This window comes from Chanos chanos, chromosome 1 (assembly GCF_902362185.1).
Source record: "Chanos chanos chromosome 1, fChaCha1.1, whole genome shotgun sequence".
NCBI classification, from domain to species: Eukaryota; Metazoa; Chordata; class Actinopteri; order Gonorynchiformes; family Chanidae; genus Chanos; species Chanos chanos.
In genome coordinates this window covers 42,942,211-42,957,751 of record NC_044495.1, presented here as the reverse complement: position 1 = coordinate 42,957,751, position 15,541 = coordinate 42,942,211, and the positions used below count along the sequence as shown (strand labels likewise).

The following is a 15,541-nucleotide window of genomic DNA, read 5'->3' as shown; positions in this document are numbered from 1 at the left end:
AGGAACTGTTTCTTTTAAGTGTAAAAATAACCAGCTGCCATTTTTGGGGGTGGGGGGGGGGTTCTGTAAAATCAGATCTGCCTGAGTAAAGCCGAGTAAAAGCTGGTCAGAACCAAAGAAATGTCACAAAAGTGTGAGTCAGCACAGAGGCAAAGGCCCTGCCCAAACCCGAAATGTGGCAAATGCAAGTCTTTACTTACTTCATTTTTGAAGTTTCCCCTCTTTATTGGTCATTCTTTCATTTCACACCACTAATACCAGATAACAGATAAACATTTAGATAACAACACCTGCTTGTACTGATCCCAAACGTCACTGAGAGAATTTCCAGAGCTGAAGAGTAACTCCTAGTTCCCAATGACTATTAGAATAATTCCATCCTCACTGATTTCATTACCCACTTATCATGTTTACAAACATGCAAAGTAAGTGTGTCCCATGATTTTTCCTTTCATAATTAAAATATGGTCAGGAAAAAACATGATAACTCTCTGCTTTATATATTAACCAATGTTTAAAAAAAGGAAAAAAGCACACACACATCCTGCTAGAGAGGCCCCCCTGCACTCTCCTGCCATCTGTTGATCTGTGCTTCTCTGAACAATCAGCCAGCCAATCACATCGCTCGTCACTGCCCTCCTCTCCTCTTACTGGACACAGGCCACAATCTAAGAGTCACCTCCACAGGAAGTCGATGTGTTTTTCCCTAGGAGGCGCTGGCCAAAGATCCTCTTTCCAACACAGAAGAACAAATAGCCCCGAAGCCCCGCCTTCAAAGGAAAAGTAAAGCCACAGTTGGCCAAAACCGGACATGCTCGAATGCAGCTCCAGATTGAGCTGAAAGCAGAGAAATGGTGAGAAGAAAACTCTCAAGAGAAGAGAGTAGAAGGGAGAATAAAAGGAGGGCAGGAACAGAAGATGTCATTGTTGTGAATGGAAGAAGCCTTAGTGAAGTTACAATCAGAACTGCTGAGTCTTCCTCTAATTACTCCTGTGGAGGCAGATGAATAATATGGCATTCCACTCTTTGTCGGTAAAACATGTTTGTCATTTTAACTAGCTATGCTATTCAGTCATAGGTCTACAATTAGCTCACGGTGTCCTTGCCTTGATTACATTTTACATAGACATGAAATTTCCACTGTAACAGAGGGCCAAGTGAATTTGAACTAATACTAAAGAGGAAATTGTTCTTTCTTTCTTTCTTTCTTTCTTTCTTTCTTTCTTTCTTTCTTTCTTTCTTTCTTTCTTTCTCTTTCTTTCTTTCTCTCTTTCTTTCTTTCTTTCTTTTTCTATCTCTCTCACTGAAAGTAAAAATAGAGCTACCACCTTTTAAAAATTGAAAGAAAATACCTGCAAGTATTCTGTTTGAAGAGTGCACTGACCTCAGATCAGCAGTCAGGCTGAATATGTGGAGTACTGAATAAGGCCTGTCCATGCAGGAGTATGGTGCACTGACATCAGATCAGCAGTTAGGCTGAATACGTACTGTACTGAGACAGGTTTGTTCATGCAGGAGTATGGTGCACTGACCTCAGATCAGCAGTTAGGCTGAATACGTACTGTAATGAGTCAGGTTTGTTCATGCAGGAGTGGGGTGCACTGACTTCAGATCACTGCTTAGACGGACTGTGTTATGTACTAAGTCGGGCTCACAGATGCAGGAGTGTAGTGATGCAGTGGCATTGCTGGGGCCAGTAATCATCCAGATTAGTAAGGATGGAGGTTAAGTGAGGATGGAGAGGCCCAGCTGATGGAGCAAGTGCTGGAGAGAGGCAGGAAGAGAGAGTGGGGGTAGTTCTTGAGCTCTAATCTACTGAGATGAGAGAAAACATATGGAAAGGGAGACACTGGCCAGTGTGTGTGTCACTCAGCAAGCCTTTCATACCCACTTCAAAGGAACAAGGATTACACTGAATAAATCAACACATGGCTATTGACTTAATGAAGTGGGGGAGGGGGGAGCAACAGAAAAAGAGTGATACTGATCTCAAAATACAGCACAATTTAGAGCTTAAATTAATGTTGCAATAATTGTTTTCCATGGTGAAATATGTTATCAGCACTGTTTCACATTTAGATATATCATTTCTAATATGTTGAAAATCGGTCATATCCAGTCATCAGTTAATGAAGTCCTTAGTAAATCACCAAGGTTACAGAGAATGAATCTTCTTGGAAATGGAAATCATAAGCCGTACATATTCATTTGATCGAAAAAGCTAACAAAAGAAAAGTGTCTTTCATACAATGAAACACCATCTCTGAAATTTTACAATATTTCTCAAGACTGTGACCGTTGTAAACTGAATGAGGAATTTTAAATTCCTATAATTAAAAGTCTTTTTAGTTCCTGCAGCAGATGTGTGAGCCATGGAGCAAGGTTGAAAACTCAAAAAAACAAAAATAAAAATGTTTGTGATAATATTATGCACAGGGCAAATGTCATTTCCTGTTCCGTGGACTGACTGTTTTTCCTGTTACAACTGAAAGTTTCATCTTAGTTTCCCCGTAGTGACTCTACACTTAAGACCAAAATCAGTTAATAAAAAATAAAACAGAAATTCTATTAAAAAATAAAAACAATAACAAATAGTTTAATTGGAAATCTTTATTTATATTCACAATGAAACAATACCAACTTACAGAACAAATTAAACATCAAATAACAAAATGTGCAACAAAACATCTAAATATCACAATGTTTTTTTCTCAAAAGGAAGTTTGGAAAGTCGAACAGCACAGGAAAAAAATCACAATATCCAGGTATTTGAATCTTTTGGTAAAGGAATAACCTGCAGCTCAGTAACAGGGATACACTGAATGCAGAAAGTTTTGTTAATTTACAGTCAAAGGGATGTATTTCCAGGAACGTGTTTGTCAGTTTGGAAACAGTGACCGCTAAACAACTGGAACATCCTGGCGTGTACAGTGTACAGGAAACTTAGCGACACCATAGCAACATCTGATTCGTTCTTTTCTACAAAGCTCATCGCCCACAAACAATTTTCATCGAAACAACTGCAATCCTTAGAAATGTACAGATAATTAGAAGCGCATGTTTGCAGAACATTCACTGCCCAGGCAACGCCAGCAGTAGTTTGCCTTGACACACACAGCTGCAGCCTGCAGTCAGCACTGTAGTGTTAGAGAGGAGTATTTGGTATCAAACAGTTTAAGGAGACTGTACAGGGAGCAGATCGCCTCTGGAGAAACTACAGGCACAGAGGGTCTACAGAGCAGCAAACATGACCATTCTGTGGAAAGGGGGAGAGAGAGAGAGAGAGAGAGAGAGAGAGAGAGAGAGTGAGAGAGAGAGAGAGAGAGAGAGAGAGAGAGAAAGAAGCATCAAGCCATGAACACAGCAAACATAGACTTCATGCTCAATTCTTGTGTGTTTTGTGTGTGTGTGAGTGTGCTCTTCTATGTCATCTGACCTTCAGAGCAGAGAAGTACTTCAAGGAATTCAATGAGAATAAAGTCAAAGATGTGCCTCTTTCCTTTTTGTAGATAGTGAAAAGAAATCACACTCCACACATTAAAATTTATTCATGCAATTGTTAAAAATTAGCCACAGATTCTAGCACAGGAATTTGAGCGTCCATGTGCACGCGTGCGTGTGCGTGTGTGTGTGTGTGTGTGTGTGTTTGTGTGTGTGTATTCTTTCACAGTTCAATTAAACAGTGTGGCCAACCTTGATGGCTTATTCAGTACATCAGTATAAGCAGGTTGTTTTTTTTTTTTTTGTTTTTTTTTCTCTTCAGCATTCGACAGGCATTTAACCCTTGCTGGAGTTGGCTCTATTCATTTCTATTGGAAGATCAGGTGTGGGTGAGTCTATTCACACAAACTCACACATGCATAAACTCACACACTCAAACTCACACACACAAACTCACACTCGATTCTGTACAGCAAGTCAACATATATGACAAGTCTTTGCCCTGAAGACCTTTTCAATGCACACATTTGTGTGTACATGTGAACATGTGTATGTGTGTGTGTGAGTGTGCCTGTGTGAGTGCGTGCTATGTAACTGTGAGATTTGTCAGGGTTTGTTTGTGAAGTGTGTAGGGGCATTTGTAGACCTCTGTGTAAGTGTCTAGTGTCTTAGTGTGTAAGTGTTTAGTGTCTTAGTGTGCAAGCGCCTAGTGTCTTAGTGTGTTAGCATCTAGTATCTTAGTGTGTAAGTGTTTAGTGTCTTAGTGTGCAAGCGCCTAGTGTCTTAGTGTGTTAGCATCTAGTGTCTTAGTGTGTAAGTGTTTAGTGTCTTAGTGTGTTAGCATCTAGTGTCTTAGTGTGCAAGCGCCTAGTGTCTTAGTGTGTTAATATCTAGTGTCTTAGTGTGTTAGCGTCTAATGTCTTAGTGTGTAGGTGTTTAGTGTCTTACTGTGTAGGTGTTTAGAGTCTTACTGTGTAGGTGTTTCATGTCCCAGTGTAAGTGCAGCAGGTCTTTATGTATTAAGTGTTCCTAGGGAATGTATGAATGTCCACGGTAATGTATGTGTGTGTGTGTGACTGTGTGTGCAGATGTGTGTGTGTGTGTGTGTGTGTGAGCGAGAGGGAGAGAGAGAGAAAGAGAGAGACAGACAGACAGACAGACAGAGAGAGAGAGAGAGAGAGAGAGAGAGAGAGAGACAGACAGACAGACAGAGAGAGAGAGAGAGAGAGAGAGAGAGAGAGAGAGAGAGATGGACCGTACCTTGCATTGACAGAGAGAGCACTCAGTGCCGTGTTTGGTCCAGGCGGAGCCGCTGAACCGGGTCACGCCGTACTCATCCACGCAGCTCTTGGCGATGTCGTTGTGGATGGTGTTGGCTTGGCAGGGGTCTGTGACGCAGCGCGGGCAACACTCGCCCTCTGGAACCTGCGTGAATTCACAGTCTGGGACAGGAAGACAGGGCACAGGCCAACAGTCCACCTCCCCACGCTGACAGAGAGACAGAGAGAGAGAGAGAGAGAGAGAGAGAGAGAGAGAGAGAGAGAGAGAGAGAGAGACAGAGAGAGAGAGAGACAGAGAGACAGAGAGAGAGAGAGAGATGAATGCTGAATGTTGAGGTATGTCATCTTTTTCATGGGCTATACATTTAGATTTATCTCTGTCTGTTTATGCCAACAAATGCAAACTGGTATTGTCTGAACCCTTCACTGGTTGGCTGAGTTACATGTGATGTTGCTAATGACACACTGTCAGATATTTGGCTGTACAGTGATTTTGGGCCATGAAGATACAGGTTTACTGTGTGTGTAAGGCACAACCTGTTTCCCAAAACTGTTCCCTGATCAGTGGAGCAGAAGAAGCGGATGGGCAGCGGATGATGTAACCAGTCAGTGCTGTACAGCATAAGGTCAATAGACTCTTTGGCAGCAGAGGCCATATGCAGACACTGCTACAGTCCATCTCTACACTTTGCCACTATCTGATTTAGGACTGTGCAAATACAAGGATGGGTACTTTCCTCTGTTCAGATAGTCAGAGAGGGAAAGGAAGAGAAGGGGGGGGGGGGGGGGGTTAGAGAGGAAGGTAGAAAAAGCAGGTGAAAATGAAAGACAGAGATGGCAAGAGTGAGAGAGAAAGAGAGGAAGAGAGAGAGACTTATAGTATTGTCCTGGCATTTTGCTTTGTTGCAACAAGCCCAGAGGGTCATCTTCTACAAATTTAATAATAGAAAAATTAGAACAGGACTAAATATTGTTTTTATCGATCAACTAGAATAAGACACTGTGAATATTTTCTTTAGTGATAAACTGGAATAAGACACTGTGAATATTTTCTTTAGTGATGACTCTGTGAATACTGACTTTAGTGATCAACTAGAATAGGACTCTGTGAATAATTTCTTAATGATAAAGTGGAGTAAGACTGTGAATATTTTATTTAGTGATGACTATGTGAATACTGTCTTTAGTGATAAATTAGAATAGGACTATGTGAATACTGTCTTTAGTGATAAATTAGAATAGGACTCTGTGAATACTGTTTTTAGTGATACATTAGAATAGGACTCTGTGAATATTGTATATGTAGTGGATATGTAGTGAATATTGAATAGATTCTCTAAATTTAGTGATGTGACACTAGTTATAATACACTACCACAACCACTATGGACATTTAGAGACTATCTCTCTGAATTTATCTGTTAATATAATGAGAGCGGATACAGGATTTTATCCACTCTCATTATAATAACAGAGATAAATTCATAGAGACAGTCTTTAAATACTGGGGGACATTAATGTCTACATCAATAACAGTTCTGATTCTCTTAATAAAGCTTTTACAGCTATCATAGACACTTTTGGCTTTAACCAATATGTCCACAAACCCACTCATCTCAGTGGCAACACTTGAATAGATCTTATTCTAGCTCGTAAATAGGTGTAAACACTCACCACCTTGGTTTAATAATGACACCCGTGCACTGAAGCAGGTGTGTAGGAGATTGGAACAGAAATGGCAGGCCACTAAACTAGAGGTCTTCTGCCTCGCCTGGCACGTATTCTACTTGATCTTCGTGCAACATTTGACACAGTCGATCATACTACACTGTTAAAGCACCTGGAAAATCAAATTGGCATTCATGGCCAGACGCTCTCTTGGTTTAAATTTTATCTCTCAGAGAGAAAGCAGTGTGTCCGCTATAATAATGTGACCTCTGAGTACCGTGAGTTTAAATATGGTTTTCCTCAAGGGTCGGTCCTTGGCCCTCTCCTATTCTCTATTTACATGCTCCCTTTGGGTGACATTCGTATTCGTAGTTACAACATTAACTTCCATTGTTATGCTGATGATACTCAGATTTTCTTACCTATCAAGCACAATGACCGCTCTGAATTGGCTAACCTTGAGGTGTGTCTTTGTGCTATTAAGGGCTGGATGTCTTCAAATTTCCTGATGCTTAACGCAGGCAAGACTGAATTGGTCCCCCTATGCATAAGGATTTTTTCAGTGATCTCACCCTAAATTTTGACAACTGCATCATCCGTCAAAACTCTACAGCTAAAAACCTTGGCGTGATTTTTGACTCTAGTCTCTTGCTTAGTCACGCATATCAAAAACAGAACTAAAACTGCCTTTTTTCAACTCCGTAACATCACTAAAATTAGGCCCTTTCTAAGTATGGCAGAAGCAGAAACCATTGTTTGCGCATTCGTCACGTCTCGCCTCGATTACTGCAATGTTCTATACTCTGGCCTGCCTGCCTCTAGTACCAAAAGTCTTCAGCTGGTCCAGAATGCTGCTGCCAGAATTATTATTATTATCATTATTATTATTATTCTTATTATTATTATTATTATTATTATTATTATGATTAATAATAATAATATTATTATTAAAGATTATTCATAAAGACTACAAAAATATAGATATAAAATGTCTAATCTAATCTAAAACAATCTAAAGCATCATACTAAAAACATAGCATCAACTGGATCAATATATGTATTTTGTCCATGTGTCTGTGAGAAAAGTATTACTGACAGCAACAGAGAAAGGAAGAGGGAAACAGAGAGAGAGGAGAGAGAGGAGTAAATTGACGCTCAGTCTTATTGCGATATCTGCTTATGAGGTATTAGGAATCCGACCAATGCACTGATTGTAAGTCGCTTTGGCTAAAAGTGTCTGCCAAATGCTAAATTGTAAATTGAAAATTGTTTTCTGTGTGTAGAGCTCATAGACCCTGAACTGTTTGATAATGTGTGTGTGTGTGTGTGTATGTGTGTGTGTTGAGCACTTGATATGACCTCGGGGATTACAGGTTACAGTTGACAGGTTGACACCACATGACCAATGACAAATACATGACCTTACACCACACCCTTCATTCAGTCAGATATATTGGCAACCCGGAGCTACAGATATAATCACTGACAGAAACATGATATGACAATATGACATATTACAGTGATGATTTATAGAGAAAAATTGATCATTAGTGGCTTAAGGTTCAGCACAACACACATACATGGACAAGCAGAAGTGTGTGAGAGCGCACACACACGCACTCTCTCATTCAGACGCACGTACTCACTCTCAGATTCACACCCCCCTCCCTTCCTCACAAACACAAACGCACTCTCTCTCTCTCTCTCTCTCTCTCACGCACACACGCACTCACATACACACATAACAGATATCTTGAATTCATAAATCATACACAGGAGAATGAGAGAGAAAGTCAGACATTTCCAAATCAACCCACAAAACTAATAAAAGTTTAAAAATGTCTACTTTAATTGGACATATTTTGTACAGTTCATCTGCGTTACCAGAGTAACGTGATCACTCTTAGTGCACATGCTCATTCCCTCTTTCCTCCCTCAGTATTTTATTACTGCTATTCTTTTCTCCATGTCATATCCCTCTATCCCCCAGCTTAGCATTAAAACACCACTAAAACCACATGGGATACCGTCAGTGCAAATCTCATTACACAAGCGCACAAAAGGGGGGCTAAAGCCACACTTTGATTTGCTAGCTGTCTCCTCTCGGTGAGAAGGCCAGCCAAGGACAAGTGTGTCCAGCCACCAGTGTCTGGTTTACAGCATTAGTCTCAGTGTCTGGTTTACAGCACGAGTCTCAGTGTCTGGTTTACAGCACGAGTCTCAGTGTCTGGTTTACAGTGCGAGTCTCGGTGTCTGGTTTACAGCACGAGTCTCAGTGTCTGGTTTACAGTGTGAGTCTCAGTGTCTGGTTTACAGTGCGAGTCTCAGTGTCTGGTTTACAGTGCGAGTCTCAGTGTCTGGTTTACAGCGTGAGTCCCAGTGTCTGGTTTACAGTGCGAGTCTCAGTGTCTGGTTTACAGTGCGAGTCTCAGTGTCTGGTTTACAGCGTGAGTCCCAGTGTCTGGTTTACAGTGCGAGTCTCAGTGTCTGGTTTACAGTGCGAGTCTCAGTGTCTGGTTTACAGTGCGAGTCTCAGTGTCTGGTTTACAGCGTGAGTCCCAGTGTCTGGTTTACAGTGTGAGTCCCAGTGTCTGGTTTACAGTGCGAGTCTCAGTGTCTGGTTTACAGTGCGAGTCTCAGTGTCTGGTTTACAGCGTGAGTCCCAGTGTCTGGTTTACAGTGCGAGTCTCAGTGTCTGGTTTACAGTGCGAGTCTCAGTGTCTGGTTTACAGCGTGAGTCCCAGTGTCTGGTTTACAGTGCGAGCCTCAGTGTCTGGTTTACAGTGCGAGTCTCAGTGTCTGGTTTACAGTGCGAGTCTCAGTGTCTGGTTTACAGCGTGAGTCCCAGTGTCTGGTTTACAGTGCGAGTCTCAGTGTCTGGTTTACAGTGCGAGTCTCAGTGTCTGGTTTACAGCGTGAGTCCCAGTGTCTGGTTTACAGTGCGAGCCTCAGTGTCTGGTTTACAGTGCGAGTCTCAGTGTCTGGTTTACAGTGCGAGTCTCAGTGTCTGGTTTACAGTGTGAGTCTCAGTGTCTGGTTTACAGTGCGAGTCCCAGTGTCTGGTTTACAGTGTGAGTCTCAGTGTCTGGTTTACAGCATGAGTCTCAGTGTCTGGTTTATAGCCTGAGGTTTGTGTGAAGAGAGAGAATAGATTAATCCTTTTAAAAATCATATTTATTTTATAGGGCCTTCTTTAAAACACTTTAATCTTTACAGCGGTATGTGGCTAGAATGAAAGGTCTGACTCCTTTGATTAGCTGATCTGTGGCTTCAAAAAATTAAAACCCATTCAAACAAACTACAGAAAGGACTTAAGGACTTGAAGCACATTATCAGAGGGGAAAAAGAAGCCAAGAAGCTTTGATTCAATAATTAAACACTGTAAATTTGATTTATTGAATGCAAATGGGTGCAAGGGATACCTGACTATTGAAGACTGTGTGTGTGTGTGTGTGTGTGTGTGTGCGTGTGTGTGTGTGTGTGTGTGTCTCTGGCACATGCTTTGACATAGTTACTCCTTCACTCTGCCTAACTGGCTTTCAGCTGAAGCCTGTGGAGCAGTCACTTCCTGTTGCTTTCATTCCTTTGTCCTATGCTGATTCCCATCAAACCTGTCTTCTTACATTTACCATCATACCTGTCTCACTACATTTACCATCAAACCTGTCTTCTTACATTTACCATCATACCTGTCTCACTACATTTACCATCATACCTGTCTCACTATATCTACCATCAAACTTGTCTCACCACAATTCCCATCAAATCTGTCTTACCACATTTACCATCACACCTGTCTCACTACAATTCCCATCACACCTGTTTCATTACATTTACCATCAAACTGCTGTCACAACTGTAGAGGCTTTCCTTACATCTCTCTCTCTCTCTCTCCTTTATTAGAGATATTTAGCCAGTGCCAGAAAGTCAGGCTTCTTGACTCATTGACTCAAAGCAGTGCAATGAGAATGAAACATGATGAAAGAGCAGAGTTTGGAGCGATCTTGTTCTGGAAATGGAATGGAAACCAGAGCTGCTAAAAAATGCTGCTTGTTTCTTTGGCATAAAAACCCAGGCTGTTAATTCTGTAAGGCCTGGAAATGCAGAGGACGCAGTGTTGAACCATATCTGAGACATATAGTGGAGATTTATGGCTGTATTTCAGAGGACAAAGATCTCATTTCAAATAATCCAGACTCCATAAAAAAACTGCTGCCGCTACTGCATACAGGGAAAGAGAGAATGGAAAACAGTATTAAACTTTTGTGATCTAGTTCATTTGGATGTTGGAAGACGCTGACTGTTTGAGATAGAGACTGATTGGTTGAGAGAGATGCTGACTGACTGAGAGACAGTGATTGGCTAAGAGAGACGGTGATTAGCTGAGAGAGATGCTGACTGGTTGAGAGAGATACTGATTGGCTGACAGAAATACTGTTTGGCTGAGAGAAATGCTGACTGGTTGAAAAAGATACTGATTGGTTGAGAGACATGCTGATTGCCTGAGGCTGTGGTTACCATGCACTGGCATTGCTGGCAGTTCTCCACCCAAGTGTCTCCGTTGTTGTAGGTGAGCAGGCCGTTCTGACGTAGGCAGTGTGTGCTCAGGCGTGGGTCACACTCAGGGCAGCAGAACAGATCCACCGTGGGGTTGTCACAGTCACACACCATCCGCCGACATGTCACCAGACCACTCTGATCCCACACACATGCACACACACACACACACACACACACACACACACACACACACACACACAGCAAAACAGCAAAGACAGAAACTGAAGTTATGACAGGAGGAGAGATATGAAAGAGAGAGAGAGAGAGAGAGAGGGAGAGAGGCAGTTAAAACAGAATGGAAAAATATAGAAAATTATGAGATGAAACCAAATACATAAGGAGGCAAAAGGACAGAGCACAGCACAAAAAAAGACATAAAAAGAGGAGAGAAAGAGAGAGAGATAGAGACAGAGAGGGCGACAGCTGAAAGCTAGCAGAACCAGTAGTTGGCCAACTCGAAGGTCAGAGGACATTTCTCCCCAGATCTTCCCTCATTCACCTGGCAGGAGCAGACCGAGCACCTGTCCTCGTCCAGGACCCAGATCTGTCCGCTGTGTTTGACCTTTCCTTCATGGTAACAATCGCCCGTACAGTTCCTGCCGTGCGGGCACCTGCAGTCGAAGCCTCCGTCCACATTCACGCAAACCGTGTCATTGGTGCATGTGTGTCTTCCAGTCAGGCACTCATCAATGTCTACAGTTCCAAATTCACAAAGTCATTGGTTAAGAGTTTAGTTTTAGTCTTCAACACCAGACTGTTTTAGAGTGACACCTGTCTTACCTTCGCAGGACTCCCCATTGGCTGAAAACATGCCGTTGTCGTGGTAACCGTCACGGCATTCACAGTGATACCAGCCTGGTAGGTTGACACAGGTGGCCCGGCTGTCACACTGGACAAACCCATTCAAACACTCGTCGATATCTAGATCCAAAAAGAAAAAAAGAAAGAAAGATGAAGAGGAGGAAGTTTTCTTTGTATGGACCTACAAGCTTAGACCATCACCCATAAACCCTCTTCCCTCCACCAAGGCCATCCTGCCAATTATTAAAGAACAGAAAAAAAAAATTCACACAAAAATGCTTCTCAATTCACACTCTTATGAATGCTTTTACTTCTTCTGTAATTGAATCTGTAAGTGATAAAGTCTCCTAAGAATGCATTCGGTCCTTGGTGAGCACGCATCCAAACGCTGGTGCAGAGTGTGTGGTGTGTCATTTTTAACACTGACTAAAGACTTCACCTTCAGCTTCTCTAACAGAAGCTCTCCATGCATCATGCATATATGTTCTACTATTGAGAAAGATCTGTCTCATAACCAACAGAGACAAATTAAAGACTTTCCTTTCCCCAAGAAAGGAAAAAACATAAAGATGTAAACGGTTACTGTAACGGTTTCGCAAGATGAACGCTTTGTGTGTATTAAAGGGTGATTTGGCCTCGAGCTACACACCAGGACTCACTACAGGCAATTAAGCATGTCTGATAGCAAAATGTCAAGAAGTGATTTTCCTGAGGTCTCTAATGATTTTTGGATTATCTGTCAGCAACATCTTCAACAGTTGCACATGAAGAATATCCAAATTGATTTTCATGTTGAAAAAGGCAGACATCCAGGCTATTCACTTGGCGGCCCCGGGGCTGGGCTGGCTTGCGAAGCAATTTATACTGGCACTTTGAGTGGGCTACGTATTGCCCTAAAAAATGTAATTAGTTAAAAAATAAGTAAATAACTGAAGTTTATAATTTTTGTATGATCCTGTGTCACAATTATTTCCCATCCCATTTGTCCTGCCACGGTGTCACAATTATCCCTGTTTGTCCCGGACCTATCAATATAAAAAAAAAAAATTAATCATCGCTAACTGATGCACACGCTGCTCTCCACTTTTGCATCTCCACACTCTCTTCTCGGCGCCTGTGGTCCTGTTCTTGCCAACACGTTAGCAAGTTAGTTAGACAAAATGTCTTTCTACATTTAAAACGAAAAGTTGAATCAGAAAACAGGCAGTTCAACAGTGAATGGCAGACAGGTATGCATTTATATCTGTCTGTGCGAGGCACGTGTGTTTACTCTGCAAAACACAATATATGCACTGCTATGTTGTTGTATTTCACTGTATCTGTGGCTGTTAATGTGATCACTCTTATTTCAAGCCATGTTTCTCAGGCCCCATATTTGGGATCCTTTTCATGAAATGGCCCCCATTCCAAACTAATTGAATAGCCCTGGTATACATTGTCAAAGCTTCTGCATTTCTGTGGTCAATAACAAACATTGTAAAAACACACACACACACACACACGCATGCACGTGCACACGCACACACACACAGATACACTAAACACCCATACTACAATAAAATACCAGCTGTTAAAACAGCACTGCAAAAGAGAATCAATTTTAACTCAGCTTTGATTTAATATGTATTACATCCTATCTAACATGCAACAAGGCAAACAAAGAAGCTGGCTTCTTAAAGTCCTCGACTTAATGTAAAGACCGATCCTAAGACTATTCCAAATCCATCTCTAATGCAGTTTCATACAGGACTAGTCTTCATTACCAAGGAAACCACTCTCAGTCAATAACCAGTCGTCATATTAAGTGTTGAGACGCATTAGTTTATCTGCTGGAGCAACTCTGCCGTGACAAGCATTAAATACTCATATTTCACCTCCTCAGCCTTTCTCTTGGCTCTCGTCCTTTTCTCTCTTTTTTCTTTTTTTACAAAACATTTCTCTATTTCTCCGATCTCCCAAAATTACATTCCTGAGTGAGTGAGTGAGCCAGCAAGAGTGAGAGAGAGAGAGAGAGAGGGAAAGAGACAGAGAGAGAGACAGAGAGAGAGACAGAGACAGAGAGAGAGAGAGAGAGAGACAGAGACAGAGAGAGAGAGAGAGAGAGAGAGAGAGAAAGAGAGAGAGAGAGAAAGAGACAGAGAGAGAGAGAGACAGAGAGAGAGAGGGAAAGAGACAGAGAGAGAGACAGACAGACAGACAGACAGAGAGAGTGAGTTGAAAAAGAGATCCAGATGGCGGCAAGAATGCTGAATGGTGATAAAACAGACACGGGGGGCAGCGGTGCTGCTGGCCCTGACATTTTTTCTTTTTTTTTTTTCACAGTAACTTCTGTCTCCTCCGGTTATTCCTCGAAGGACAGCCTGACATTTGCTCTGTCGTGGCCCCTGTGGGGAGAATTGATTTGGGTTTGCACTCAGTGCATGACCCCCAAAGGCGCTCGCTGTCTTCCAGTTCCTGTGACTAATTTGTTGGACGGTGTTGCCAGCAGACGACACAAAGCATATTCTCCTCATTTATTTATTCTAGCTCCACTGGGAGAAAGACCTCACTGCATCCGTAATGCAGGACATCCGTTAAACTGCCCTTGCTCAGATGACAAGCTAGTCAAAGCTATGACTGGCAATTAGGCCACTTTCATTTGTGGGATGCAGGATTTACCAAAATACTCAGTAATACATAGCATGGTTTAACTATGTTTTAGCATGTTTTAACTATGTTTTCCACAGTTAAATAGAATGGGACACCAGTCTCTGTGCATGTTGACTGGCGATTTACAGAAATAGCCTTTTTATTTATTTATTTATTTTTTGTCAAATCTGTTGGCAGGTTTCTAAGCAGTGGAAGTACAGTGCAATCACAGTCTAATACAAAATTACACCATTGAAAGAGAATCTGTGCATTCTACAGCACTCATGTCAAATGGTGACGCTCACCGCCAATGCATAGATGACTGTTCTTAAGCTCCTGAGAAGAATAAGAACTTCATGAATCAGACGGGGAGAGGAAAATCCCTGAAATTTACTGGTGAAATACAGGAGAGAAATAACCTATTCACAAATATGTTAGAAGCAAATTAGCATTAGGTTCCATGGTTCCATAGCATTAGGGTTGCCACCTTTTATGTAGAGAAATAAGGGACACCTTATTTGTATACTTGAAACAGTGGGCGACTGACTGAGCAGATCATGTTGGAGTAATAAATACTGGAACAACAGTTACTGAAATTACTGCAACGCAGTAACTCTTTTTCTGAGGCGAATGTACTTGTCCTTCCAGTTCTTCCATCTCTTTGTACATTAAGTGACATCCAAACCAATGTTTGTAGAAATCTCTTTCCATGAATTTGCTGCCGTTGGCAGTCTTTACAATGTGGCAAAGAAGAGTTGTACAAATGTACATATTTACTATGGGGCGCCGTTTGTAAAACGTTGCACCTTCTGCCAAATGTAAAAAAAAATGCACTTCAATTTTCAACTGTCACTTTTTTTAAACATTTAGAGAGAAATTCAGGTAAAATATTGTAATACTTTTTCCAAGAGTAATGATCTGCATTAAAGCAAAATTATAAAATAACATTATATAAATATAAAGGTTAAATGTAAATGTAAATGCAGGATTTGAAAATGAAATATTTCACTAATATGCTAATTGATCATGCCCCTCCATATTTTGCATGGACAGGGGTGTGGTCTCAGCCACATCGGAATTCACAAGAATGAAGTAGAGCTTAATCAAATCATGTAACGAGCCATACTCCTCAGTTTATCGCACACTGCTTCCTCATTCAAACA

At 41.5% G+C, this 15,541-nt stretch overlaps 1 protein-coding gene across 1 annotated transcript in view; it reads right to left on the bottom strand.

The window, feature by feature from the left end:
* Positions 1-3,215: 3,215 nt before the first annotated feature.
* The window catches only part of nell2b (neural EGFL like 2b), a 45,808-nt gene continuing 33,482 nt past the window's right edge, over positions 3,216-15,541 (bottom strand). The window contains exons 16-20 of the mRNA XM_030777675.1: positions 11,730-11,870; positions 11,449-11,642; positions 10,908-11,084; positions 4,703-4,930; positions 3,216-3,257 (exon numbers count right to left, since the gene is read on the bottom strand). Coding sequence (XP_030633535.1) covers positions 3,216-3,257; positions 4,703-4,930; positions 10,908-11,084; positions 11,449-11,642; positions 11,730-11,870 — 782 coding nt within the window. The remainder of the gene's footprint in view (positions 3,258-4,702; positions 4,931-10,907; positions 11,085-11,448; positions 11,643-11,729; positions 11,871-15,541) is intronic.